Source organism: Biomphalaria glabrata, chromosome 3 (assembly GCF_947242115.1).
Source record: "Biomphalaria glabrata chromosome 3, xgBioGlab47.1, whole genome shotgun sequence".
NCBI classification, from domain to species: domain Eukaryota; kingdom Metazoa; phylum Mollusca; class Gastropoda; family Planorbidae; genus Biomphalaria; species Biomphalaria glabrata.
Window position 1 is genome coordinate 38,286,950 of NC_074713.1, and position 26,385 is coordinate 38,313,334.

At 33.2% G+C, this 26,385-nt stretch overlaps 1 protein-coding gene across 5 annotated transcripts in view; it reads left to right on the forward strand.

Moving 5' to 3' along the window:
* LOC106053715 (spectrin beta chain, non-erythrocytic 2-like) overlaps positions 1-26,385 on the forward strand; it is a 135,789-nt gene that overhangs the window by 89,706 nt on the left and 19,698 nt on the right. For all 5 annotated transcript variants that reach the window (XM_056024907.1, XM_056024911.1, XM_056024912.1 and 2 more), the window contains exons 20-68: positions 5,014-5,248; positions 5,838-5,935; positions 6,156-6,242; positions 6,451-6,516; positions 6,665-6,795; positions 7,054-7,113; positions 7,426-7,552; positions 7,722-7,786; positions 8,065-8,146; positions 8,311-8,388; positions 8,832-8,959; positions 9,467-9,626; positions 9,888-9,965; positions 10,159-10,298; positions 10,445-10,568; positions 10,691-10,837; positions 10,996-11,169; positions 11,375-11,464; positions 11,603-11,733; positions 12,160-12,346; positions 13,044-13,244; positions 13,700-13,816; positions 13,932-14,045; positions 14,447-14,629; positions 15,020-15,165; positions 15,380-15,494; positions 15,731-15,841; positions 16,150-16,329; positions 16,555-16,758; positions 17,219-17,368; positions 17,492-17,596; positions 17,700-17,794; positions 17,957-18,047; positions 18,300-18,455; positions 18,739-18,930; positions 19,044-19,130; positions 19,228-19,346; positions 19,870-20,098; positions 20,372-20,493; positions 20,633-20,693; positions 20,836-20,937; positions 21,258-21,446; positions 21,801-21,878; positions 22,098-22,361; positions 22,750-22,896; positions 23,318-23,472; positions 23,580-23,688; positions 24,276-24,406; positions 25,204-25,390. In XM_056024907.1, the coding sequence (XP_055880882.1) occupies positions 5,014-5,248; positions 5,838-5,935; positions 6,156-6,242; positions 6,451-6,516; positions 6,665-6,795; positions 7,054-7,113; positions 7,426-7,552; positions 7,722-7,786; positions 8,065-8,146; positions 8,311-8,388; positions 8,832-8,959; positions 9,467-9,626; positions 9,888-9,965; positions 10,159-10,298; positions 10,445-10,568; positions 10,691-10,837; positions 10,996-11,169; positions 11,375-11,464; positions 11,603-11,733; positions 12,160-12,346; positions 13,044-13,244; positions 13,700-13,816; positions 13,932-14,045; positions 14,447-14,629; positions 15,020-15,165; positions 15,380-15,494; positions 15,731-15,841; positions 16,150-16,329; positions 16,555-16,758; positions 17,219-17,368; positions 17,492-17,596; positions 17,700-17,794; positions 17,957-18,047; positions 18,300-18,455; positions 18,739-18,930; positions 19,044-19,130; positions 19,228-19,346; positions 19,870-20,098; positions 20,372-20,493; positions 20,633-20,693; positions 20,836-20,937; positions 21,258-21,446; positions 21,801-21,878; positions 22,098-22,361; positions 22,750-22,896; positions 23,318-23,472; positions 23,580-23,688; positions 24,276-24,406; positions 25,204-25,390 (6,528 nt within the window). The remainder of the gene's footprint in view (positions 1-5,013; positions 5,249-5,837; positions 5,936-6,155; positions 6,243-6,450; positions 6,517-6,664; positions 6,796-7,053; positions 7,114-7,425; positions 7,553-7,721; positions 7,787-8,064; positions 8,147-8,310; positions 8,389-8,831; positions 8,960-9,466; positions 9,627-9,887; positions 9,966-10,158; positions 10,299-10,444; positions 10,569-10,690; positions 10,838-10,995; positions 11,170-11,374; positions 11,465-11,602; positions 11,734-12,159; positions 12,347-13,043; positions 13,245-13,699; positions 13,817-13,931; positions 14,046-14,446; positions 14,630-15,019; positions 15,166-15,379; positions 15,495-15,730; positions 15,842-16,149; positions 16,330-16,554; positions 16,759-17,218; positions 17,369-17,491; positions 17,597-17,699; positions 17,795-17,956; positions 18,048-18,299; positions 18,456-18,738; positions 18,931-19,043; positions 19,131-19,227; positions 19,347-19,869; positions 20,099-20,371; positions 20,494-20,632; positions 20,694-20,835; positions 20,938-21,257; positions 21,447-21,800; positions 21,879-22,097; positions 22,362-22,749; positions 22,897-23,317; positions 23,473-23,579; positions 23,689-24,275; positions 24,407-25,203; positions 25,391-26,385) is intronic.

Here is a 26,385-nt window from a genome sequence, read left to right on the forward strand (position 1 = left end):
ACTCAATGGAAATAGGCATGAGATCTCTGTTCCAGTCAAGGCAGCTGATAACTGTGCTTACTACCTGCACTTGTTCAACCTATTCACTTCTGCGAATGTTTTCAAACTTCAACTGCCTTAGGGACACACATGTATTGAGCGGGATTTTCTTTTTTTATCGACAGTTAATTCCAGATTTTTAAGCATTTTATTTCACAGACAAAAAAGCAATCACTTGGGGTATGAGTTTGCAAAAATAATAAAGTCCATCTAGTGCTTAAAACTAAGCTTTGAAAAGAGTCAAATCTCTGCAGGATTTAAACTCAAATGCAGTTTTGATGTCAAAGATCTAGTTTTATTTTAGTTATTGATTTTTTTCTGTTATTCATTAACATTTGTGTTTTTGTGAGAAAAAAAATGATAGCGTCACTTTTAGCTTTTTTTATCCCATCACAAGAAAATACTTGTAGGAACTGTGAACGTTTAGACTTCAGTTTTAATCTCTGCCAACGTACACATGAAATAGATGACCTTGTCGAATAAGAATGAGAAGTTGACACGGTCAGGGTTGTATTGAAACCTTGACTCGTTTGTTAACTAGAAAATACAATGAAAGGAAATACAATGAAAGGAACTACAATGAAAGGAAATACAATGAAAGGAAATACAATGAAAGGAACTACAATGAAAGGAACTACAATGAAAGGAACTACAATGAAAGGAAATACAATGAAAGGAAATACAATGAAAGGAAATACAATAGTTTCTCTGACTGAACAACGTACATTCAAGTTACTAAGTAGTTATTTCAGTGAGGAGTGTTTACAATGATTGGCCTGTGATTCTAGTCACACAATAAATCAATACTCCCATTTCTCTTAAATACTCTCAATTCTCTTACATACTTACATTTCTCTTTACATACTCTCTCTACTCTTACATACTCTCTCTACTCTTACATTTCTCTTTACATACTCTCATTTCTCTTACATACTCTCACTTCTCTTACATACTCTCACTTCTCTTACATACTCTCACTTCTCTTTACATACTCTCACTTCTCTTACATACTCTCATTTCTCTTACATTCTCCCATTTCTCTTACATATTCTCACTTCTCTTTACATACTCTCATTTCTCTTACATACTCTCACTTCTCTTACATACTCTTACTTCTCTTTACATACTCTCATTTCTCTTACATACTCTCATTTCTCTTTACATACTCTCATTTCTCTTTACATACTCTCATTTCTCTTTACATACTCTCATTTCTCTTTACATACTCTCATTTCTCTTTACATACTCTCATTTCTCTTACATACTCTCTCTACTCTACATTTCTCTAACATACTCTCATTTCTCTTACATACTCTCTCTGCTCTTACATACTCTCTCTACTCTTACATTTCTCTTACGTACTCTCATTTCCCTTTACATACTCTCATTTCTCTAACATACTCTCATTTCTCTTTACATACTCTCATTTCTCTTACATACTCTCTCTACTCTTACATTTCTCTTGCATACTCTCATTTCTCTTACTTACTCTCTTTTCTCTTAAATACTCTCATTTCTATCACTTACTCTCACTTCTTTTACATACTCCCACTCTTACATACTCCCACTCTTACATACTCCCACTCTTACATACTCCCACTTTTCTTTACATACTCCCACTTTTCTTTACATACTCCAACTTCTCTTTACATACTCCCACTTCTCTTTTTATTTCTCTCTCAAACGCTTCCACTTATTATTATTATACCATTTCCTGATATATGCTCTCCGAACTATCCTCACGATAGTTCTGGGTTTCATCTTGCCCGCTGTAGTCCCTTCCGGAGGTTTTGTTTTTTTTTTGTTTTTTTTTGCTAGGATGTAATTATCGTTTCTGGAGAATACTTTGACAGCATTGATAGGCTATCTTGTCTGATTTAAAAATGGGGGGTGGGGGAAGCGTTTCATGCAAGTCGCATTGTTCTATGAAGCAGGTAATGTTGGCTTCATTTGGTTCTCATGCTTTTAGCTTTCTCAGTACGCTATGATCTTATCACTTGCCGGGACCATTTGGGGGAAAGAAGGGCCTATCTGTGTGAATGTGACCGTGATCGCTTTTGAAATGCATTGAAACAAAACAGTTGTACGACTTGAACTCAAGCCTCCTCAAGGGAACTCATTCAACTTATACCATCACATCTTTCAAATACAGTTTCTTTCCATTGTTCGATATCAAATAGAATAATTAATTACTAATAGTTAATTCACTTATTGGTTGTTGTTTTTTATTGATTGATTCTTGCTTTGTCAGGTACAAGAAATAATTGTGCAAAATTTCAGCTGGATCCGACATTGGGTTGTGGGAGAAATCACTTTTGATCAGACATTGGGTTGTGAGAGAAATCATTTTTGATCAGACATTGGGTTGTGAGAGAAATCATTTTTGATCAGACATTGGGTTGTGGGAGAAATCATTTTTGATCAGACATTGGGTTGTGGGAGAAATCACTTTTGATCAGACATTGGGTTGTGAGAGAAATCATTTTTGATCAGACATTGGGTTGTGGGAGAAATCACTTTTGATCAGACATTGGGTTGTGAGAGAAATCATTTTTGATCAGACATTGGGTGTGGGAGAAATCACTTTTGATCAGACATTGGGTTGTGGGAGAAATCATTTTTGATCAGACATTGGGTTGTGGGAGAAATCACTTTTGATCAGACATTGGGTTGTGGGAGAAATCACTTTTGATCAGACATTGGGTTGTGAGAGAAATCATTTTTGATCAGACATTGGGTTGTGAGAGAAATCATTTTTGATCAGACATTGGGTGTGAGAGAAATCACTTTTGATCAGACATTGGGTTGTGGGAGAAATCACTTTTGATCCGACATTGGGTTGTGGGAGAAATCACTTTTGATCAGACATTGGGTTGTGGGAGAAATCACTTTTTATCCGACATTGGGTTGTGGGAGAAATCACTTTTGATCAGACACACAGAGAGTTAATATAAGCTTTGTAAAAATAAGTAGTCGGCGTGACTCTCAAAAGTAACTAATTATCATAAACTATCAAGCTTGATGGACCTAAGCCGAATTTTAACAGCTTTAAATAATGCGTGAAAAAAAAAAAGAATGACCTTTTTCAACTCGAATATTCATCATTAATGTGTTGTTGTTGTTGTTGTTGTTTTTTAAAGCATTAATAATTAACTGGCACGCTGGTCGTGCGATAGCGCTTTAGATTATTTTTTTAACTCGTTGGTCCTGTAGGCCTACTCAATTCTCCAGACATTTCACAATGCACAACAGATATTAAACCACAAAAGCTAACATAGGACTTGTAATACATTCTATATCTCCTGTGGGCTATTTATCCAGAGAAAAAAAGTTCACCCATTGCGTCTTGTGGTGAATGAAGATTTGAATAAAAAAAATTACCATGGCTTAGTCATGGCTAGTGGGTAAAAAATGATATGAAGCTATGAGAGGTTGGTTTAAAAAGAAATACAATTATTTGTATGGATAAAGAAGATAGTCGAATGGCATCCATAAAAACATTGTTGAAAGACGCTAGGACAGGGAGACGTGTTTTTCATCATGTTCTCAGACCATGTTTTGTTGTTTGCTATCTGTAGAAATCATTTTATTTGTAGATTACGTGTAGACCAAACAAATCTAGTCTCGATCTAGTTAGTTGAGTTGATTCTGTGGACAAATCTTCTTTCCCGCTTGATTCCTTTTCATATTGACGTTTTTTGATTGGTCAACGCTTCGGCTGAATGAGGAAAACGGGGGAGGAAATAAAAATAGCTCTCCTGTAGATCTAATTGCTAAGCATTGATCTTAGTTTCTGGTTTGTTTGTCACTGGCTGATCGAGTCAATAACATCATATAATCATACTGTCAGTGTCCCTGGCCCAAAGCTAGTTTCATAATGGTTGCAAAGACAGCATGAACTTAACCTATGCATACAGGCATGTGCGACTGTGTAGCCTGATACTTAGTGAGACTTTTTATCTAGAGATCTACAGACTAATCTTACTAATTATGTCTTCAGAACTTCAGGCTGGTGACTCTGAGCCACATTTCTCGTGGTTTTGTAGACACACACACACATATTGGCATGCATGAAACCAAATGTATTTTTAATAAACCCAGACCTATAGATTATTACTTTTTCCCTCTCTGTTCTTAGCATTCTAGATAGATCTGAAACTTCATACATAGATGTCACGGGATTCTAATAAAACATAATTTGACAAGCCATTCAGTCATAAAAGTTGAAATATATACAGGAATATCATATTGATCTCATGACGCTTGTTTGGTTTCTAGATTTCCTTCTGATATTTAAATGACAACAAAAAATCTTATTGAAAAGTGTTGAAATTTTAACATAAGGGGGGGGGGGGGGACATGGTGGAGGAGAGGCTGAGTAGTAATGCCCTGGGGGGGGGGGGGCTTGGGTTCCAATCTCTGCAAAGACTGGAACTTTGAGATTTTTAGAATGCCCCTGGGTCCACCCAACTCTGATTGTTACCTGACATCATTTGTGAAAAGTAAAAGGTTGGTCATTGTGCTGGCCTCATGACACTCTCATAAACCACTGGCTATAGAAACAGATGACTTTTATATAATCTGTTCTATAAATCGGAAAGGGTTAATTTACTAAATATTTAAATATCAACTTTTCTAACATTATTTCTTAAATTTTTGTCTTGTAATGCTGCTTATTGTAATTCTCTTGTCAACTAATGATAATAAAAAGTAACTGAAGATAGCGTTTTACTATTTATTTTTATGATAGATGAGATAAGTGTCTCTCTCTAATGAAACTTAATAACAATTGTTGATTCAAAAAGCTGATTCTGTTTAAAATTCTGTCTCATGTGCATTATGGGAATGACTTTCTTACACTCCTGCATCCCAGAGGGAAAAAGATCCATTTAGACCAATTGAAACTTTACATTTTTTTTTGTCTGCAATTTTCTGCTGGTCATTCTTATTTATGTTTTTGTTTGTTGTGTCCAGGTCATGATTCTGTTACAAAAGACCAATGATGATTGGTGGCAGGTGAGAAAGTCTGATGCCACTGAAGGTTTTGTTCCTGCTAACTATGTGAAAGAGGTGGATCCTAAAGTGGTGCAGAAGACAACCAAGAAACCTGTGCTGGTGCCAGAGAAGGTCAAGGTCAAGAAGACAGTGATGAAGAAGGAAGTGGTGAAGAAGAAGAAAAAATCAAACAAATTGAGGAGAGCTCCTTCAGGTACTTGATGCATTGGATGAAGAGTTTATCAAAAGGATGCATTACAGTGGCAAGAGGTCATTTCCAGCTATCATAGATTACTAGTGGCCCTGTCCTTTAATCTGAAATAATCAATGATTATTATCCATTCAACCCAAATGACCAAAGCTATTAATAGTCCACTTCATCCATGGTCATATTTTCCTTTTCTATAAATAACTTATTACTAGGTATTCTGATTTTGAAATAAATTAAAAATAAATCAAGCAATGTCAAAATTTAATGCAATTTATCATTCACTTTTGTCCCAAACATTTTGGTTTATGTACGCAACCTTTCAACATAATATTGTGATGAAGTGATGAGAGTGCACAAATTGTCTAGTTATTTATTTATTCAAATAATTCAGTTATACAATGCTTTGCTAATTTTTTTCTAATTGAAATAAATATAGAAATATAGTGTATTGTAGATATGGTCAGTTATAACTAGAACAGATTTAGCCAGAGATGATGTTTAAGAATCATCAAAAAAAAATATTTGAGCATTAACCAAGCCCTGGTGAATTATAGTAGACACCATTGCTGTATGTACTCAACGTTTGTTTCAGTCCGCTCTAAAGGTAACTTACATTATGATAAAGACAATGTAGAGACAAGACAGAAAGGACTTTCACTTCAATACTCCAAACTTTGCAAACTCTCTCAGGTCAGTTTTTGAAGCCTCTGTTAACTTTATTCAAAATATGAGAAGAACTTTTAAAATGTATCTTCTATTAATTAAGTCCAATACAGAAAAAGCTAATTTATACTTTTTTTTAATGAAGTGGAAATTTATTTTAAAAAGTTAGCTGCTTTTGAAATTTTAAACGTTATAAAAAATAAAACAAAAACATTTATTAACAGTGATTTCAATATATTTATTTTAGGCACGCAAGATCAGCCTTGAGGATGCTGTCAAATTGTTCAATTTCTTCAGTGAATGCAATGAGTTTGAAGCTTGGATGAAGGATAAAGTGAGTGGAAAATGTTTACTTTAATTAAGTGCTCTGCTTTCATCTACCAGACATTTTCTTGCGTGTGTGCATGTCATTCTGAAAGTTATTATAAAACCAGGACAGTTGCAGTCTCTCCTATTTGTAAATCTGTCAGACACTAATTATTTAGTAAATAAAAGAATAATATTTCAACTGGAACATTTTTTTTTCCTTTTATATTTCTCAGGAAGTTATACTCAATAGCAAAGACAGTCTTGCAGAAGATATGGATGCAGTGAAAAAGAAATATGAAGTAAGTGTTTCTTTAATCTGCATATAATTTTTTAAATTTTTGTTTCTTGTAGTTTATATGTTTATAGACATTTTACTGTTTTCTATAAATTTATGTTTGCGTTTATTATGGACAGACATTTTAAAAGCCATAAACTTTATTTGTCCAGAATCTCCTGACTAGTTTAGCAGCAAACAAAGGGCGACTTGATGGCATTAATCAGCTGGCAGACTCCATTATAAAGTCAGGCAGTGCTCAGAAAACCAAAGTACAACAAAGACAGAAAGAAATTAATGACAGGTACCGAGATGTCATTTGAATTATCATATTGCTAACCATAAAATAGTTCATTTTACAATAGGTTATTCTAATTATTTCTTTTTTTCATTTACAATGAAACACTATCTGAATAAACTAGGAGCATGCATTTAACAACAAAAAAACAGTAAACCAAAATACATTTCTGCCATCCAAATGTTTTTATCAAATTTATGTCAACATATCATTATATTTATATTTAAAATTTATATTGTAGTTAAAAACTTGTCTTCTTCTCAGATGGGACAAATTAAATAGACTGAAAATGGAGAAAGAGAAAAGCTTAAAAGGTGCATCCAGGTAAAGAGAGTAGCATACATAGTGTAGTGATCACTGCATTCCTTTTAGTCTGTTTCTTATGGGACTATTTTATGTCTATTATTTTAATTTTAGAAATTTATGAAGACTTTTTTTAAACATTCTAATTAACTTCCAAGGACTCAAAACAATTTTAACCCTTAAAATGCGTGTGGTAGTTTAGCCTCTAAACATCAGAATTGTGTATGCACTCATTGTCAAACAGTTCAGCAGTTTAGGGGTTAAAAGATACAGATTTACAAACAAACAAAGCTTGCAAACATTTATCTAGTTACTAATGTGCTAACTCTTCAGCATAGAGATGTACAAGTCTATCTGTGATGAACTGGCTGAATGGATCAAAGAAAAGAAAATGGCTCTGGCACATGACAATGTTCCCAGTGACCTCAAAAGCATTCAGGCTCAACAGAGGAAGCATGCTGTAAGGAGATTTTCAAAATCATTTTTCACTTGTCAGAAATAGTTGAAGAAAAGGTTATTTGCAAAGGAGAAAATAATTTTTTTGTTATATTGCATGCCTGAGCTGTGCCTTGAAAATGAAATGTTTTCTTAGTGACTTGCTACTACTATTTTTATTTCACTTCTTTCAGCAACTTGAGAGGGAGTTGATTCCTATGGAAGAGAAAATGAACAGAATGGATTTCTTAGCAGACACGTAAGTTCACTCTAAAACTTTGAGATTTGTTCATATATTGATATCTTCAAAATGTAATGTTAGGGATATATTTAATAAAAGAGAATTTTGTATACAAATGATTTGAAATTACTTTTTACACCACAATTTTGCTTGTAAAGGATTACGTTAAAGGTTGAATATTGGGTCAAGGCAGAGTATTTGGTCAGGCAGCTAGTTATGATCTAAATATTTGATGAGTACATTCAACATTGTCATGCAATCATTATGCTTATGTTAGTATCATTTCTTTCCTACAGTGTCAGGTCAGCTTACCCTGATGAAAAAGGTTATGTTGACCAGAGACAGAAAGACATCAAAGGACAGTGGGGAGCTCTCAAGGTGAGTGGAATAGCTCAACGTATTTGTTTTGTTGTTGGTGTATATAGGTTATCAATAACCAGCAGTGTTCTAAAACCAAGATTGATAGACATGAAAAAACAACAAGAGTTGAATACAAAGAAGATTATTGTTGTGAAATAAGAATTTCAATATGTTGTTACTAGGATCAAGCCAAGTCTCGTAAAGAAATTCTTGGAGATGCTAATGATCAACAAAGATTCCATGAGGATGCTAAAGACTTAGTAAGTAACTGACTATCTTGATAGTATCACACTTAGTAAGTAACTGACTATCTTGATAGTATCACACTTAGTAAGTAACTGACTATCTTGATAGTATCACACTTAGTAAGTAACTGACTATCTTGATAGTATCACACTTAGTAAGTAACTGACTATCTTGATAGTATCACACTTAGTAAGTAACTGACTATCTTGATAGTATCACACATCTTGTCTCATATTGAAAATATTCCTTTTTACTTTAGTTTTAAATTTACAACTGTAAATATTTTTTTTATTACCACATAATTACAAATCAACTTCTTTCACCACTCAAGCAATTGATTTATGTGTTTTTCATTTAACATTAAGTCAGAGTTTAACTGGTACTGGAACATTAGTTTAACAAATATTTAGAAGGAAAAGTTCTCCAGAAGTTGACATAAACTATTGATTGATTTCAGCTGAACTGGGCTAGTGGTGTGAAGAGAGGTCTAGCCAGTGCTGAGAAGCCCCATGACATCAAGAGTGCTGAAGAAATGCTGAAGATCCACTCAGAAGTACTGGATGACATCAAGGCACATAAAGACAAGTAAGACAACTGAAAGTCTTGCTATTTGTTTTTGTCATTGTTTCCAAAAGATTCAAGCTACTTTTAACCCTTTTTTTTTTAAATCATTTTAACAACCAACCTGCTATGGACAGAATGGAATCAAAAGTCTACTTCTCAAAGTGACAATGCTATAGTCTTATAAAATATTTCCTGAAAGACTTGTTAATGAGTTGAAAGAACCACTTACTTTACTCAGTGCAATGCTCATATGTATTCAGTAACTCTTAGGGAATGAATGATAAACCCATTTACAATGAAATGTAAAGGTTATTTTACTAACAATGATGTCATGTCATCAAGGGAAGTAACTTCCAGATAAAAAGTTGTACACTTTAGATTCATGGCCACTAATAATCTAAGCTGCTGTCAATTATAAATATTTTTTGTTCTTGACTTGACTATTTCCTACAACTGGTTTTGATATATTTCACTGACTACTTAAAAGAGTGTGTCCTAACATGTTTCTTCATCCAAATATTTCTACAGATTAAAAGCTACTTGTGACCTTGGAAGAGATATCTTGTCCAAGAACCCTAATGCTAAAGATGTCCAAGAGAAAGTAAAGAAACTAGAAGAAGAAGAGAAAGCAATAAATCAGCTTTGGGCTGCCAGAAAGAAAGATTTACAGGATGCTCATAATTTACAGGTCAGTGCTTTAAATACATGTTAGACTTTGTTTTGACGTGCAGCACTTCATTAACACATTTTTAAACAGTCTTTGAGATTGGCGGGCATTCTTCTGTTGGAACATGAGCATTTTTTAAACTAACTATGGCATCTAGTTGATTTGGCTGCTTGAGATTACTATGGAAGTGTAGTTAATTGGTGTATTCACTAATGGTTGTTTAAATTATTTGTGAAAGATGCATTTGAGAAGGATTATCTTCAAATATTTTTGTCCTAACAGATATTTAACCGTGAGGCCGACCAAATTGATGCGGTGACAAGTGGCCATGAAGCATTCCTAGACTTTGATGATACTGGGGTAAATAGAAAACTAATGACTTAATACATTTAAGTTTTTAGTTAACATGAACAGTTTGGTTAACACATGAATACGTGTGCATAGGATGTAATAATCATATGTAATGTATTAGATAAACTATATAAAAATGAGGTGATCAAGGGCTCATATTAATAGGTGTTCAATAATGATTTTTTGCTCAAACTATCCCCAGAGCACAGTGGATGATGTAGAAGGACTGTCCAGGCGCCACGCTGACTTTGAGAAAAAACTAAGAGCTCAGGATGACAAAGTGAAAGCTCTGAATGATTTGGCAGACAAACTGGTAGCAGAGAAACATCCTGACAGTGACAGGTAGGCTACTTTGTTCATACTGAAATACGTTTTAGGTATAGAATTATTAACTGGAAACACTTTTCTTTGACTTATTCTTAGATTCCAATTTTTATTTGAGCTCATTTTTTTTTATTTGGGACTTTGAATGATTGATTGTTTTGAAGGATTGACAAACGTCGCAAGCAAGTGTTGGAGCGAAGACAAAAGGTCAAAGACAGAGCAGCTGAAAGACATAAGGCTTTGCTGGCATCTCAAGATTTCCAGAAATTTAAACGAGATGCTAATGAGGTTGGTGAATGCTATAAAACAAATGTCATAGAACTATTTATCTTTTATATTTCACTAATTGTTTATTGTTTGATCTTATATATTTATAAAATAATTGTCTTAAAATGACATTTTGTAACCAGTTGTCTGATTGGATCAAAGAGAAGATGAAAACAGCTACTGATGAATCGTACCGAGATCTGAGTAATCTCAATGCCAAACTACAGAAACATGCAGCATTTGAAGCAGAACTGAAAGCCAATAATGAAAGACTGAAGGGAATCAATAAGGTCACTTTTTTTTTCTTTTCCTTTTGGGCTAATTGAAATAACAAATTTTATTGTACAATTTTATTACACAACTCTCAATTGAAAAGTTGTTAAATATAAATTATAAGTTTAATTTCCAAACATTAATAATACCTAAAGTTTTTTCTATTCTATAACAGACTGGTGACACACTGATAGCCAATAAACATCCCAAATCTGATGAAGTGAAGAAAATTGAAGACAATCTCAACAAACAGTGGGCAGATTTGAATCATAAAGCTCAAGACAAAGGGAACAAACTCAGACAAGCATCTGCCCAACATACTCTCAACCAAGCCTTGGAGAGCGCACAGGTCAGTGCAGAAGTCAACACGAAAAGTTATTTGGGACTGGAGTTTTGTCTGAGAAAAAAATCTTCCTTTTTTTTAATTCTAGTCTCACATCATCTTCTCTAGCAAATCTTTTTTTAAATTCTAGTCTCACATGATCTTCTCTAGCAAATCTTTTTTTTTTATTATAGTCTCACATGATTTCTAGCAAATTTTTTTAAAATTTTAGGCTAAACTTGATGAAATGCAGAAATCTAACTCCAACACAGATCTTGGCTCAGACTTGAGAGGGGTCAAACAACTGCTGAAGAATCATCAGGTACATCTTACAAATCTAGTTAGAATTAAATAAAAGCAGGCTCATGGAAGAATAATTCTTTCATTTGAAACAATGTACAAAATAAAATGTAAATCTGAACAATATTATCTTTATTTTTGTATGTTATTATCAAACCAGAACTTGGAGAATGATCTGGCATCACTTTCTGAAACAATCCAAGATATTGTCAAACAAGGGAAACAGATGGCTGACTCTGGTCACTTCAATTCTGGTGATATTAAAGCTTCAGTTGATGAGTTCAATAGAAGGTCTGTGTTCTTATTATTCTCTATTTTTTTAAATGTTGAGTTCATCCATCAATAATTTATACTTGCAATCTGCTGTAGAGAGTAAAGATAGTTAAGTTAATGTATTGTGCTGGCTTTGTAACTCTGTTAAACAACTCGTCAGATTTTTCTGCTAATTTTAGATCTCACAGGAATTTTTTGTCTACCTTTATATGTTGAATGTCACCATCAAAATTATTTACTATCTCTTCACCTTTGCTTATCCTTTAATCTGTTGGGACACCACACATGATCTGTTGACTGTCTTTCTCCATTTCATCTTTTACCAGGATTAGAGTCCCTTCCAGAGACCAGCCCATCCATTCCCTTTCTTTGTCAGCCTTTCTTTTTTTTTCCCTGTTGCTGTGCCTTGCAACTCTCTCTAACTACAATGATTATTTACTTCAGATTTGAACGCTTGAAGCCTGCAGTGGCTCTGAGAAAATCTAAGCTGGAAGAATCCTTGGAGTACCACCAGTTTTTGTTTGATGCTGATTCAGAGCTTCAGTGGATAAAAGAAAAACTCCCAGCTGCTGCTTCTAATGACTATGGCAAAAATTTGGTGGATGCTCAGAAGTTACACAAAAAACATCAAGTAGGTCATATTCTTTTTCTTCGTGCAATGAGAAAAGTAATTGTTTTTGCAAAGCCTATATCAACTCATTTAGTCTGTCTGTCTGGTACAAATTTTGTACATGTTATTTCTCCCACTTCCCATTCTCAGATCAAGTTGAAACTTTGCACAATTATTTATTGTCCCTAACATAACATGAATCAATAAAAAAAAAAAAATAACCATTTAGTTAATTAACTAATGATAATTAATTAATTTGTTTGATATAGAAAAGGGAAATAATTCTTACTGTATCAAGAGATACTGCTTAAAATGTGCAGTTCTTTTTATTATTATTATTATTTAGATGACCACCATATCTTAGCAATTTATTTATTATTTATTTTTGTTTTAAAATTTTTTTGTTACGTTTATAAATTATTTTTTTTACTTTATAAATTTTTTTTTTGATGTGACATTAAACTGCCTGTTAATCTAAAAATAGTTTCTGGTTTTCAAGTCTTGGAATAACTGCTGTCATAAATTGAATTGTTAACATTTTCATATGTAATACAAGACCTTCTTTTAACATATCTATATAAAAGATTAAGTTTATCCTACCCAAGGAAATTTAAAGAGAATTTTGATCTGGCTTATGATATGATTTTAAAAAGTGCCTTAATGGCTTCTAATATTTATTAATGACCTGTTTTATTTATTAATGACTTGTTTTATTTAGGATTTAGACAGAGAAATACAAGGTCATCAAGGTGCCATTGATAAAGTGACAGCTGAAGGGGAACGTCTGGTTGCTGCTCACCACAACAATGCCAAGGCCATTCGAGACAAAAATCAAGAAGTGCAATTAGCATGGGATGATTTGGTGAAAAAATCTAAAAACAGAAAGAAAAATCTTGACCTTTCACTTCAAACTCAGAGGGTAAGCTTTTGTTGAAGTCTATTTTTTTTTTATTAATTGGACTTTGTAGCTGTTAAATTAGTTTAATTGTCTCCAGTAAGCTAGTCTGCTATTTTAAAATCTTACATTCACTTTGAGATTATGTTTACTTTGTTTTGATTTGAATGAATTTTTTTAGCAGCCACAGCCATTTTTAGTTGTTTTTTTTCTCTGCTATGTTTAAATTAATAATAGTTTATGAACTTTTTTTTTTTAACAATGTTAACAATTATAGAGGCAAAAGTAATAAGTTAATAATAAAATGAATATTTTAAGAATATGTTGTGTATAAAGTGAATATATTGGTCATTATTTCATTTTAAAATGAAACATTTCAATTTGACTATAAATGCAGATATTTCCAATGATGTTTATGGCCACTACTTGTAACTATGTTACATTCACCTAATATCTCATTCTGTGTTTGTCCTGCTCAGTACTTCTCTGAAGTAGCAGAAGTGGATGCTTGGATCAATGACAAAATGGCGCTGGTTACAAGTGAGGACTATGGAAAAGATGAAAGTGCTGCTGACAAACTCTTGGCTAAAAATAATGTAAGCCATTGCTCTTATATTTCCACTTTACTAGTTGGCAACATAAAATTGATTTTTTACATTCATCGCAAATTCTTTTATTTAACTGTTTTGCTTTTTTTTTCCCTCTGAGCAGGTTCTAGAGACTGACATTCAGACTTACCAGAACATTGTGAATGGACTTGCTAAAGAATCCAGCAGATTGTTCAAATCAGGTTATTCTGACCCACAAGCTTTAAGAAAAGCACAAGTAAGTTTGTTTTTGTTTTCGTGTATTAACATTTAATTGAACAGATAACAACCTTTGCAACCAAATAATTTAGCAAAGAAAAAATGTATTTCTTATTTTTTACTTTTATATGTAATAGGGAATATAGAACAAAGAAAATTATATTAAACAGTTATATTTTAAATGTGAAAACTGTTCTCCATATGTTGTTATAAGAATGTCAAATAAATTTAGACTTCTATAAAAATCTCCAATTCATGATTTAAAATCCTCTGGACATTTCCATTTTTTAAGATACAAGTCAATGATTTCGACATCCTCTTCTGTGTTTAAACTTGGTATTATATTGTTGAATAATTTTGATGCCTACAGCAAAACTAAAAAAATTGGTATGTGATGTATATGTATATTTGCGTGTGTAGGATCAGCTGCAAGAAAATCTGAACAAATTAAAACGCCTTGCTGCTGAGAGATGCACTAAACTGGAGAGATCCAAGAGACTTTATGCCTACATGAGAGAAGCAGAGGAATTAGAAAGCTGGATCAATGAACAAATGCAAACTGCATCGTCTGAAGAATATGGTCAGGACTTTGAACATCTAGAGGTATGTATCTGTTTGAAGGTTCTGAGAGAGATGTAAATTAGTGAAAGCTTTATCTGCTAGATGATACTTTGCTTTTCAAAACTGGGATCATTTTTTTTTATTTAGAGAACAAATTTGTCAAACTGAAAATATGTTGTTTACTAAAAAAAAAAAAACTAAAATTTCAGTGAAAATTACAGCAGTGGTGATAGAATTTTAGTATTAGACATAAAACTTTAGTAGTAGCACTGAGTACAATCTCTTGTGGCTAACAGGTGTGCCTTTTCTATTTGCTAATAGTAATAATGAGGTAGAGGGCATATTGAGATAAATACATATACAAATCAGTTGAAGCTTACAAACTTGAATCATTTTTTTTTTACCAATGTGTCTCTAAATAATTGTCTGTAGCTCCTACGCAACAAGTTTGATGAATTCAGGCGTTCAGTTGATGCTAGAACAGAGAGGTACAACACTTGTGAAAGATTGGCTAACTATCTGATTGAGGACAGGGGACCACACACCAAAGAAGTAGCTACCAGACAGGAGACTATCAGGTGACTTTTTTAAAAAATAGTAGATATCTTGCTATCTATATATGGCTAGCAAAAGTTAAAACTAACTAGACTTAAAGAGAAAAAAATATTTTTATGAATATTATTATTTAGAATAGAACTTCCCTTACATTTTTTTAACACTATAATATTATTTTTGCCAAGTAATAATTTTTCCTAACCAAATAATGATATTGAACTATGTGCACTCTTGTAGGGCAAAATGGAACAACCTCTTGGAGCAAATAGAGAACAGAGACCAGAAGCTTCTTGGTGCTGGAGAGATTCACAGATTTAATAAAGATGTGGAGGAAGCTTTATCTAGGATTCAAGTTTGTACTCATTGAAGTCTTATTTACTGTGGATTGAAAAAATAATAATTTGATTATAATAAATATTCTGCAATTCATTATTTTAAAGATAAATGGATAAATAAGATAATATAATGTAAAAAAACATTTTTTAATTGTAAAAATGATTATTAAAATTGAAATTTATTTTTAATGTGTTTTTCAAGAGCTAAATGTTGTTCTGAAATGTCAATGTTTCCTGTAATTTGTTTCCTTAGGAAAAAAGTTCTAGCATTCCAGAAGATGTAGGCAGAGATTATAACTCAACCTTGACCTTCATCAAAAAGCATGAAGCCTTTGAAAATGAATTGGTGGCGTTAGAAGGCCAGGTAAAGTTGTTTAGTTCATAATAACTTTTAGAGATCTAAACATAACATTATTTAAACTGCAAGCTTGTGTAACTTCATTTTTCCAAGTTAGTAAAAAAAAAATATTGAGACTGTATAAAATATGTATATTGGTACTAGTAAAAAGAAAAATACTTCCAATTATTGACCTATTGGGTCAGTGAACAAGAATTTGAGAATACTTTTATAGTTATGATGGATGATTAAAAGTAAATTATATTCAGTATCTGTACATTTTAATAGAACAGTGTTACAGAATATTGTTTCACCATCTTGTTTTTACTTTTTAGCTGCAAGTCCTCATTGACGACTCGACTCGTCTGCAAGCCTCCTACCCAGGTGAAAATGCTGAACAGATTGCCCAGTTGCAGTCTGCAGTAGTAGATGACTGGGCTGAGCTGCAGGCTAAGTCTAGCAACAGGGGAGCCAAGCTGTTAGCTGCTGCTGACCTACATAAGTTCTTTGCTAGCGTGAGTATCCCATTGATTGATCTACTACTGAAAAGATTTATATTTTTACACAGCATTGACATTATTGCAGCTTTATAAAGTGCAAAGATAATTTTAGTAACATAATTATACATTTTATACAAGTTTAAATATATATATATATATATAAAACCATTAAACCTTTTCTATGTATCTTGTAATCAACATGTTCATGCATTATAAATTATTTGTATGGGTTTTAATTAGGCTCGAGACCTTCTGGGATGGGCCAAAGAGATGGAAAGAGAGATGAAAATGGACCATAATGTACGGGACGTCAATGGTGCTGACATGCTGAGACAAAGACATGATGAAATAGCTGCCGAGATAGAAGCAAGACAGGAGACCTTTGACAGTGTTATCAATACTGGGAATGGACTCATCAAAAACAACCATTATGCTAAAGATGATGTATGTACTGATTCTGTTATTTGAAGTGGTACTTTCATGATATAAAACATTTATTTTCTCTGTTTTCCCCTTGACTCCTAAGTAATATTTCCATTAAGCAAGTGTATATTTCATATGGTATTGTAGCCACATTTTTTAGATAACGAAACAGTTACTGCTTCCAGCCAATATCTTTTGTATACATTAAAGTGGGAGAGGTTGGTGGGTAATTTACTTTTGATTAATTTCAATTAGTAGAATGGCATATGGAGTCTGCAGTTTTAGGGTGTTAGCAGAATAATAATTGGTGTGCTTGTTACATGTAATTGTTAAACCAGGGAACTATTGTGCAGGCTTAACTTCCTTGTATATATGTATACCAAAGAAGTATAAGATGCTTACATTTACAATCCCACATGTTTAGCACTATTGTCCTTATCTTCTAGCAATATAAATAGTTCAATGGTGCGTTTCATTTCAGGTGAAAGCCAAAGTTCGGGAGGTAGAGCTAGCTAGAGAGCAGCTGAAGAACACTTGGTTGACTAGGAAAGACTTGTATGACCAAGTTTATGATTTCAATGTGTTCCTAAGGGATGCTGAACTTTTGAATAGAGTCAGTGCAACACAAGAGGTGAGTGTCACTGTGTCACTAAGTTGTTCAAAGGACATCTCTCTACCTCTCCTTTTCCCTACCACCCTCTCTAAATAAAGAGTGGACCTCAAATAAATTACATGCTATTTAAATCACTACCAGGTGTACTTAAACAGTCCAGACTTTGGGGACAGTGTAGAGCAAGTTGAGGCCCTAACCAGAAAACATCAGACTTTTGAGAAGTTTTTGGAACCTCAAAAAGAAAAGGTAAAAAAAAAATTAACAAATTAATTTACAGGTTGTTTTTTTTATCATAGAATTGTTTGACATGAAACTAAAATGTCTTTTACATTATCCATTTTCTTTGAAGCTGAAAAATGTAGTTGACCATGGTCAGCGATTAGTAGACTCTGGTCACTTCCAAGCCAAACAGATCAAACAGACCACCTCTGAATTAAGTGAAAGGTTAGTTTCATGTTAAAATACATTTTTTAAAAATATTTCTTAATAATGCAGAACTTAAAATTGTCATTTTAAAATGAAACAATATTAAGCAATACAATTTTTTTTAAAATATTGTATCTTTATTTTTAAAAAATCTAAATTACTATAATGTGTTCCTAACAGGCGTAAAAATATACATGACCAGTCAGCTGTGAGAAAAGCCAAACTAGAGGATTCATTGTTGTACCAACAATTTTGTCGGGATGAGAATGAAGTAAATATTATAATTGACAAAAATAAAAATTAACATATTGATAGAGCATAACATTTTAAAATTAGACAAATTAGATCTTATAATAATGAATATATAAGTCTTCATTGAAATGTGCTCGAAATGCATGAATACCTTTGATTATATAAGTTTGTGTTCAAATAAACCCAAGCTGTTTGATGAATTCATCCTGGTGTAAACAATACTTCAATGCACTAGTGTCCAGTTGTACAATGTTTGTCTATTTGACTTCAGGCTGAACACTGGATTGATGAGAAACTGAAAGTGGCTTACGAAGACGACTTTAAAGACGTGACAGATCTGTATGACAAGATGAAGAAACTCCAGAAACACCAGGCATTCCATGGGGAGATAGTGGCTAATACTGACAGGATCAATGGCATAAAAGATGTAAGTGTCCTCATCTTGTTTGTTCTTTTCCTCATTAGAATAAGTCTTCAGTTGAATGTTCAAGTTACAATATTACATTTTTTCCTTATATAACTCCAACCTTTCTACTAAAGCCTGCTTTCACTTATTTTTATGATGAAATGGACAAAAAAAAAAGAAGGAATTGGGAATAGAAAAAAGTTTTATTTTGCAATCAATGGATTCGAATGTGTTTTGACAGAGAAAAATAATTTTGTTATTCTGGTTCAATATATAGTTCAATGTAGCATGGTATTATTTCTAGGTGGGAGAGAAATTAATCAAAAAGAACCACCATGCCCAAGGGGAGATAAAGCAGAGTACCACACGTCTAATGTCCAAGTGGAATGAGCTTCTCAAAGCGTCTGCCAACAGAGGAAAAGGCTTAGAAGAAGCCAAGGACATACTTGAGTTTATGGAGCAAGTGGATAAAGTTTTGCTGTGGATCAGAGAGAAAGTAGGTTGAACCTTAATTTATATTTATCAACTAGGCTACTTACTTTACTACTAAGATATTAATAGTAATCCATGATATTGGACCATGTACTTCATTGCATCATCACCTTCCAGGAATCACTTGTACATCAGAATGACTTGGGAAGAGATTATGAACATTGTCTTGAACTGCAGAAGAAAGCCAATGATCTTGAATCTGCAGTAAGTTCTATCACAACTTTAATAACCTATTTGTAAATTAGTATTAGTTGTTGTTTGTGTACAAATACATGCCATGCCTTATATTCCATTACTGCAGGGTATAACAGTGAATGAGAAAAGAATTAAAGATATCAATGCCCTGGCAGACAGGCTGATATCTCAGGGCAGAACTGACACAATGCAAGTGAAGGAAAAAAGGGCTGACATGAACCATAAGTAAGTTCTTAGAATGTTATTAATTTGTGAACATAGATGCTGAGACTGTCACATTTCACAACAAAGACAAAACAAGTTAGATAGAAGTTTTTTAAAAAAAGCAATATAATTAGTTACTTCATTCTGTAGTCTATTATCAGAGGAACAGAATTCTGTTTGTCTTACTTAGGTTAAAAAAAAATTGTTTATTCATTTTTCAAAGAATCTGGCTAGAGAATAAATTAACAGTTTTAATAGAATTAATGTTATTTTTATCAATTATCTGAAGTACAGCCTAACACAAATGATTTCTGTATGTTCCTAAACTCCAAAATACTACTAGGAAAACTTAACTCTTGGTCCACACAGAAAGATCTATATACTTGCTTGACTTGACTTGACTTAATCCTGTGTACTCCCAGGGGAGCATAGGGCAGCAACCACACCTCTCCACAGAACTCGGTTCTGAGCAGCAGATCTATATAAGAGTCAGATAATTTGTTTCTAAGTTTCCAAATGGAATTTGTTTCTGTTATTTTTTTAGATGGAAAGATCTGCAAGGTGCATTGAGCAGCTACAAAGCTCGTTTAGCTGAAGCTCTAGAGATCCATGCTTTCATTCGAGATGTGAATGATATCAATGACAGAATCCATGAAAAAGCTCAACTTCTATCCAGCGATGACCTTGGGAAAGATCTCCCAGCTGTTGAAGCTTTACAGAGGAAGCAAGAGGAAATAGAAAGAGACATGACAGCATTGCAGAACCAGCTGGAGGTAAATATACTTTTTTTTTTCTTTGAATACAGAATGTTTTTTTTTAAATGCAGCAATATATAACTAATTACACTGCAGTGGAATTAAATCAATTTTATGTTTTTAATAGAATAATGTTGTTGAGTCATCAAATCATTCTAAGCTAGAGTTGATACATCTATTAAGGCAAATTTTATACAATCAATATTCATGAAATAAAAAGTGAAATTCATATAGTAGTTACTCCATAAGTTTAGGACGTTTTACCATCTTTTTTTTCTGTTTATTTGAAAGAAAATTGAGACCCAAGCCAACAAGCTGAGCCATACCTATAAAAATCGAGCTCAAGAAATAGAACAAAAGAAACAGGAAGCTGAAGATAACTGGGAGAAACTTGAAGATTTATCTGACAGCAGGTCAGTTGTTGGGGGTTTTTTTTTTTCAAGTTATTCTCTTTTCATTCTCAGCTTGTTTTCTTTAATTATCTAATGTTTGTCTTTTTATTGGCATGATATTTTTTTATGATTATCATAATGATTTTTTTTCTGTTTACAGAAAGGCTAAATTGGCAGAATCTTACCAACTCCAAAAATTCCTTGCTGAGGCTAGAGAGCTGGTAAGTGTTGCTTCTGTGTTTAATATGTTTAAAATTAAGCTTCATTTTAAAAATTCTATTATTAAATGCTTTTTTTTTTCTAAACTACTTCCAGTTTTGTATAGATCTAGTAGTACTTTTCTCTTTATTGAACACTTTTCAGATCAGTTGGTCTAATGACATGGTGAACAAGATGAGTGCCAAGGAACTAGCTAAAGATGTCTCTGAGGCTGAGAACATGCTACAAATGCATAATGAAAGGAAGGTAAGAGTGCGGTGGAGGTGTGTGCCCTTAGTGTGTGTGTGTGTTTGCTGTTTCATGTCCGTGTGCATCTAGCTACTGAGGAAAATCAGAATAACTCAACTTCACAGAAAATACTGAGATGTATTTTTACACATGTTCAAGCTTCTACTGAGCTGACTGACTTATGACATTGTAATTTGTATATTTAAAAATTTGCTTTAAATTTACAGACATACTACACACAAGTCCAACACAACAAATGAAAAAATTGAACATAGCTATTATGGTTGTACTGAACTATAAATTCTACTCTACTATATCTACATGTTATCATTTTGTAGGCTGAAATTGAAGGCCGAAAGTCTCATTTCTCTACCATCCGTGAGTCTGGTAACAATCTTATTAACATGAAACACTTTGCCACTGAGGAGATCCAGAAGATGATTAAACAGTTGGACATGACCAGGCTGGCCTTGCTGGGGGCTTGGGAGAAGAGGAACAACTTGCTGACTCAGTGCCACAACCTACAGGTAATAACTCGGGCCATTCATATAACAGTAAGAGTTGCAAGAGCTGGCAAAGTTTTAACCTGGTTGAACATATAGTGCAGCAATCATGCAGAGATACCTTGGCCTCCAGCATTAGTCTCTAGCAACAATAGGCAAATCTCAAAATGAACATAAAGTAAAATTGTAACAATCCTGTTAACAGTTCACAATTTCTTTCAGGAGCATATCTGTGTCATTATTTACAATGACTTATTATAATTTACAATAAATAATAAAACTTGGCAGTTTATTAACAATTTATTGGAGGACTGTTTGGTTGTTGACTTTATAGAATGTTGCAGATGTATACCTTTCATTACTTCCCTTTGCTTGCAGATCTTCAAGGAGACAGCAGAACAAGCTGAAGCTTGGATAGGAACTAAAGAAGCATTTCTTGCTAATGAAGATGTTGGGGTAAGACTCATGTTTGTATTATCATTAATACTTGACTGATTTATTTTATTGTATGAGGCTAACATTTTAAAATTTGAGAGTTGAATTTCAACTTGTCTTTTTTTTTTTTTTTTGTCATAGATTTCAGTAAACAAACTTTCATGTATATATTTTGACATAATCTCAGAACAAGTTTGTTACATTATGGTAGTAATTGCATTGAATGTCTGTGCCTCTTAGAACACACTGTATGGTGTTGAAAGTTTGATGAAGAAACATGAAAACTTTGAGAAGACAACAAAAGCCCAGGAAGATAGAATAGAAGAGTTAAAACAGTTTGCTTCTGACCTCTGCTCAGATCACCATTATGCCGCTGATGAGATCAACACCAGATGTCAGTCAGTCCTCAACAGGAGGAAACGAATGTGGGAGTCTTCAGAAGCCCGCAAGAAGAAGTTGATAGAATCAAGGAATTATCAACTCTTTTTGAGAAACCTTTATGAGGTCAGTTAAGTCCCTTTAGTGACCAACAGTATTTTGTTGAGAGCTATTTTTACTGTGTCTTAACCAAACTGCAGACTTCAAGTTTTAACCCAGTTTACATGTTGTTAGTGCTTCCAATTTAGTTGGGGAACCAAAGTGATGGGAAAACAAAGTATTTTAGAATTAAATTTTCATTTTACTTTATTTTCATGAAAACAATAGTATGGGATTTGATGACAAGTAAAGGGCTCCATAAATTTCATTCACCAATGTAGAAAGTTGGCAGGTCAGAAGTACTAACTTTGGAGCCAACAAGTGTTAAAGCCTATTTGAAAAAATAACCAATAATATTTTCTGATTGTGTACTTATAGAATTCAGAGTTTCCTTGTTTTGTTTTTCCTAATGCAGGTGTCAGCATGGATCAATGAGAAGCTACAGGTTGCCCTGGATGAATCCTACAGAGATCCAACCAACTTACAAGCTAAACTTCAGAAACATTCAGCATTTGAAGCTGAGCTGTCAGCCAACAGAAATAGAGTGGATGCTGTCAGTGAGGTATAAGAGAACTCAAGTTCTTCTTCTTGTGCTAAGTAGTTAACTCTCATTCCATATCTTCCTTGACATTTTAAACTAATAATTTTGTTTACAAACTTATAAATATTTCAAATTATTGAACCATTTGCATAAAGGAAATGGTACTTAGCAAATACTTACCTATTAATTTGTTTTCATTTGACTCTTCAAACTAAAAAAAACATGATATCATGTATCATCTTCATGTCATCACAAACTTGTGACCAATTCTCAATTAGAACTTAACTTTTCCTAATCTTTTGTCTACACTTTAACTTATCCTAATGTTATGTCTATATGTCTACACTTTGCACCTTTATGATCAATCAATGAAGTTTTGAAGTTTTCAATTCATTTATTTTCATGTGAACTTGTGTGTAAAGTTTCCCTGTCTTTTCTTCAGGAGGGCAAAGGACTTGTAGAAGCCAAACATTATGCTAAATTAGACATTCAAAAAAGGCTTGAGGAACTAGAGTTATCCTGGCAAGCATTGATAGCTGCCAGTGCTGATAAGAAAGACAGACTTCAAGATGCTTATCAAGCTCTGCTCTTCAACAGGTAAAGTAGCATTTGATTCATAAGCTATGTATTATGACTTGATGTAATATATAGTTCCAACATCATTTTGTTTAATGTCTAAATATTTGTTGTGTTTATGCCAACAGAGTTGTATCAGATTTATCTGTATGGATAGATGAAGTGGAGAATCAGTTAATGTCTGAAGACCATGGTAAAGATCTCAGCTCAGTCAACAGTTTACTTAACAAGCACCAGGTAAATAAATAGATTGGGCATGAAGTTATTAAGTATAATTAACTTTTTTTTTTTGTCATTATGTGTAAAAATCGAAAAATCAATTTTTGTCAAATAATTTTTTCATAAAATGTAATACAAATTAAGATACAATCCTTTACATTTTTATTAATATTATTATTAACTGATACAAAGATCAGCTAATCATGCTGGTCATAAAACTCTGCCATTAACTGATGCCTGCCTGATTGTGCAGTATGCTTGATGGACTGTCATTCAGTCACCTCAATGGTTCCAGGTTCATATTCTGTCTGCTGCCATCCCGTCATCCTGTAGTAGGTTTGGACGAGGGAGCAAATTATCTTCAACTCTGAAGGAACATCCGAAACATGTCAAACATTTTAGAAAAAAACCAGTGTCAGTCTGCTTCTTCCTTTAAGGGCTCAAACACCTTGAAATAAAACATAACTTGTACTTTTTACTTCTGATCTGTATCAGTGTCATATTTCTAGACTTCACTGTAATGTCAATCTATTTTATGATAGCATGTATCTTTATCATTTATGTTTATTCCCCAATGCAACAATGTTTATGATATTCTATCCCAGCAACTGGAACAAGACATTGCCTCCCACAAAGAGAAAGTAACTGACATTTTAGATGCTGCTCAGGTTTTCAAAGAGGCCAAACATTTCATGAACAAAGAATTGCAAGCTAGTGCCAGAGAAATCTCAGAGAGGTAACTCATCATTTCAATTCAATAACACAGTGCACAATTGTCAAAAACATGATTAAAAGATAGCTGTTTGAAAATCATTTCAATATTTTGCTAAGAAATGCTGAAATAGGCCAATGTTATGGAAATGATTTTGTTTATTTTCTTAGTTACAGATAAACATCATTAATGTACAGTGTTAAGCTAAGATTTATAAAATTATTTTACTTCATATGTACCTTTGACTTGAGATAAAGTCTTAATTTCCATACCTATTACGTACAAAGCTGTTGTCTGTGGGGGTCTACTTAAGTTATCATTTGGCATCTGGGCCTGTCTTTGGCAGTGGCCCTACTATGTGTGTTCTGTGACCTTAATGAGATTTTACAGGCAGTGTCTTTCAGAGGCCACCCACTTCCAGCAGCTTTCCTCTATGCTAGTGAGATAAAAATGGTGACTGGTATGATTTTTATGATACTTCTGGGGGACAAAAAAAGATCACCCTTGGTATGCAGTCATCCCTATTTTAAGTGTATAACTGTGAAAAAGTCAACACTCTTTGCACTACTTGGTAAAGTGCCATTATCATGCTATGTTACAGAAACAATAGTACAGCCTGCCACTGGCCATGTCCACTTCAATGTGACATTGAGTCTTTACAATCTCAATCAGCAAATTTTTTTTAATCATGATTTATTATTTGGTTAGTCTTCTAAGTTTCTTGAATGTAGTTGTTCTTCTGACATAAACTGACATTTGTTTAAAAATAATATTGAGTTTAAATGAATGTTCTAGTTAGCTGGATTTTTTGTTCCAACTAGATACAACTCACTTGCTGAGCCATGTCATATAAGAAGAGAGAATCTGGAAGAAGCCAGACGAATGTATCAGTTCTTTAGGGATGTGGAAGATGAGTTGTCATGGATACAAGACAGGAAACCTTTAGCTGAATCCCAAGATTTTGGTCACTCTCTTAGCTCTGTTCAAAATCTAATGAAGAAACATCAAGTGAGTTCCTCTTGCTGACACGTGGAGCGCTTTGAAAATAAGCATTGGTTTTATTGATATTTTCTACTAATAATAGAATTGGCTGTAGCTATTTTTAGTTTTTATATGTGTAAAGTTGTGATTTATTGAGATCCTGTCTAAAATTACTGAATCTATTAATATCTGGTCTGTAAAAATAATAACTTATTATTATTTTTTTTTAACTTTTTATATAAGCCAATACATTTACAATTTTTTTGAAAAAGTAACTTTGTCTATGACATTAACTAGTATAAGTAAAAAGAATGAGCATCAACACTGTCATTAGCTTTAGTCACAAAGTTTAGATCTCTATGTAACACAGCTCTGGCTGCCCAACCAAAACTTGTGGATTTCAACAATGAAGATTTGTCTACATTTCTGTCTAACTTGTCTTCTACTAGTACATTGAAATGTTTTCTGTTGTGCTGTTTTAGTAGTACTAACAAAACAAATGTATGTTCATTGTGAAGTTGGCAACACTAGACATTAACCAAACAAATGTATGTTCATTGTGAAGTTGGCAACACTAGACCTTGAATATCTGACTGAAAGTGAAGAGGAAGGAGCTGATATTGAAATGGTCTGTGATGAGGACTTTGAGGAGGAGGATGAAGACAGTGTTGATGATTATGATGAAGACATCGAGGAGGTTTGGTGAATGTCTATCACCACTATCAAATCAAATTGTGCTCACTTTTTTGTTTTTTGCAGATTTTCTGCTTTACATAAAATTGTTTCCAAATTCATTTGCCTGTATCAGTTCAACATATTCTAGTCACTTCCTATTTGAAGAACATTTTGTGTTCACATTTTTTTTTATTCATCATTCTGACAATGAAAAGTTTATACAGTTGAGATGAATAAACCACTGGAACTCATTTTATGTCACTAAATGACAGTAAAGATATTGACATTTTGTATTTTTCGTATTTGTAGTTCTGACCACTCAGACAAATTAATGGGGAAAAAACTCA